Genomic DNA, 627 nt, shown 5'->3' with positions numbered 1-627 from the left:
AACAATGCCAAATGAAGGCGTTGGGTAAAAAAATATCAAAATAAATGAAAAAAAGAGGCTACGTTGTTAATTCTAAAATACCATACTTAAATCACTAAAAAAATATTTTTAAAAAATAACTAAAAATAAATAAAACAAATTGGCAAGAATAAACTCCATAAAAATACAAAACATACATAAAAGCACATATATTAACACAAGAAAAACTAAGAAAAAGATGATCAAAAAGAGAAAATGATTACACAATGGAACATTTCAAGAATGACCCAAAACTCGAAACAGAAATGAAACAATTTTGAACTTCTTATAGCTACAAGAAAAACCATAATCACTACTAGGGCATGGTGAAGATTCTTGATCATTAAAACTAGTAAAACTCGAATCCTCGTCGGGCCAAAGAAAAGCACCCTTTGCAAACTCTCTCTTGTGATCCAAATCACCAATTGTAGGCAATCCGTATTCAGCAAGAAGCCGATCGACTTGCCATTCGGGCATGTTTTCGTAATCTTTCTTCGTAAATCTCGGGTAATGAACCGGCATTTGAAAGAAACTTGAACCGTTCATCTTGTTGGTGATCTCCATATCTCTATGTGTTTGATCAGTGCATGAGGTTTAGGTTTTGCTTTT

The 627-nt window shown here is 32.5% G+C and overlaps 1 protein-coding gene across 1 annotated transcript; it reads right to left on the bottom strand.

The window, feature by feature from the left end:
- Window positions 1-208: 208 nt before the first annotated feature.
- LOC126661382 (uncharacterized) lies at window positions 209-627 on the bottom strand. The gene has a single exon (XM_050355217.2). It carries the CDS (start codon window positions 580-582, stop codon window positions 256-258), a length of 327 nt encoding a protein of 108 aa, XP_050211174.1. The 5' UTR covers window positions 583-627; the 3' UTR covers window positions 209-255.

The sequence above is a fragment of the Mercurialis annua genome, linkage group LG8 (genome assembly GCF_937616625.2).
Source record: "Mercurialis annua linkage group LG8, ddMerAnnu1.2, whole genome shotgun sequence".
Classification (NCBI taxonomy): Eukaryota; Viridiplantae; Streptophyta; class Magnoliopsida; order Malpighiales; family Euphorbiaceae; genus Mercurialis; species Mercurialis annua.
This window is presented reverse-complemented; position numbering and strand designations above follow the sequence as displayed.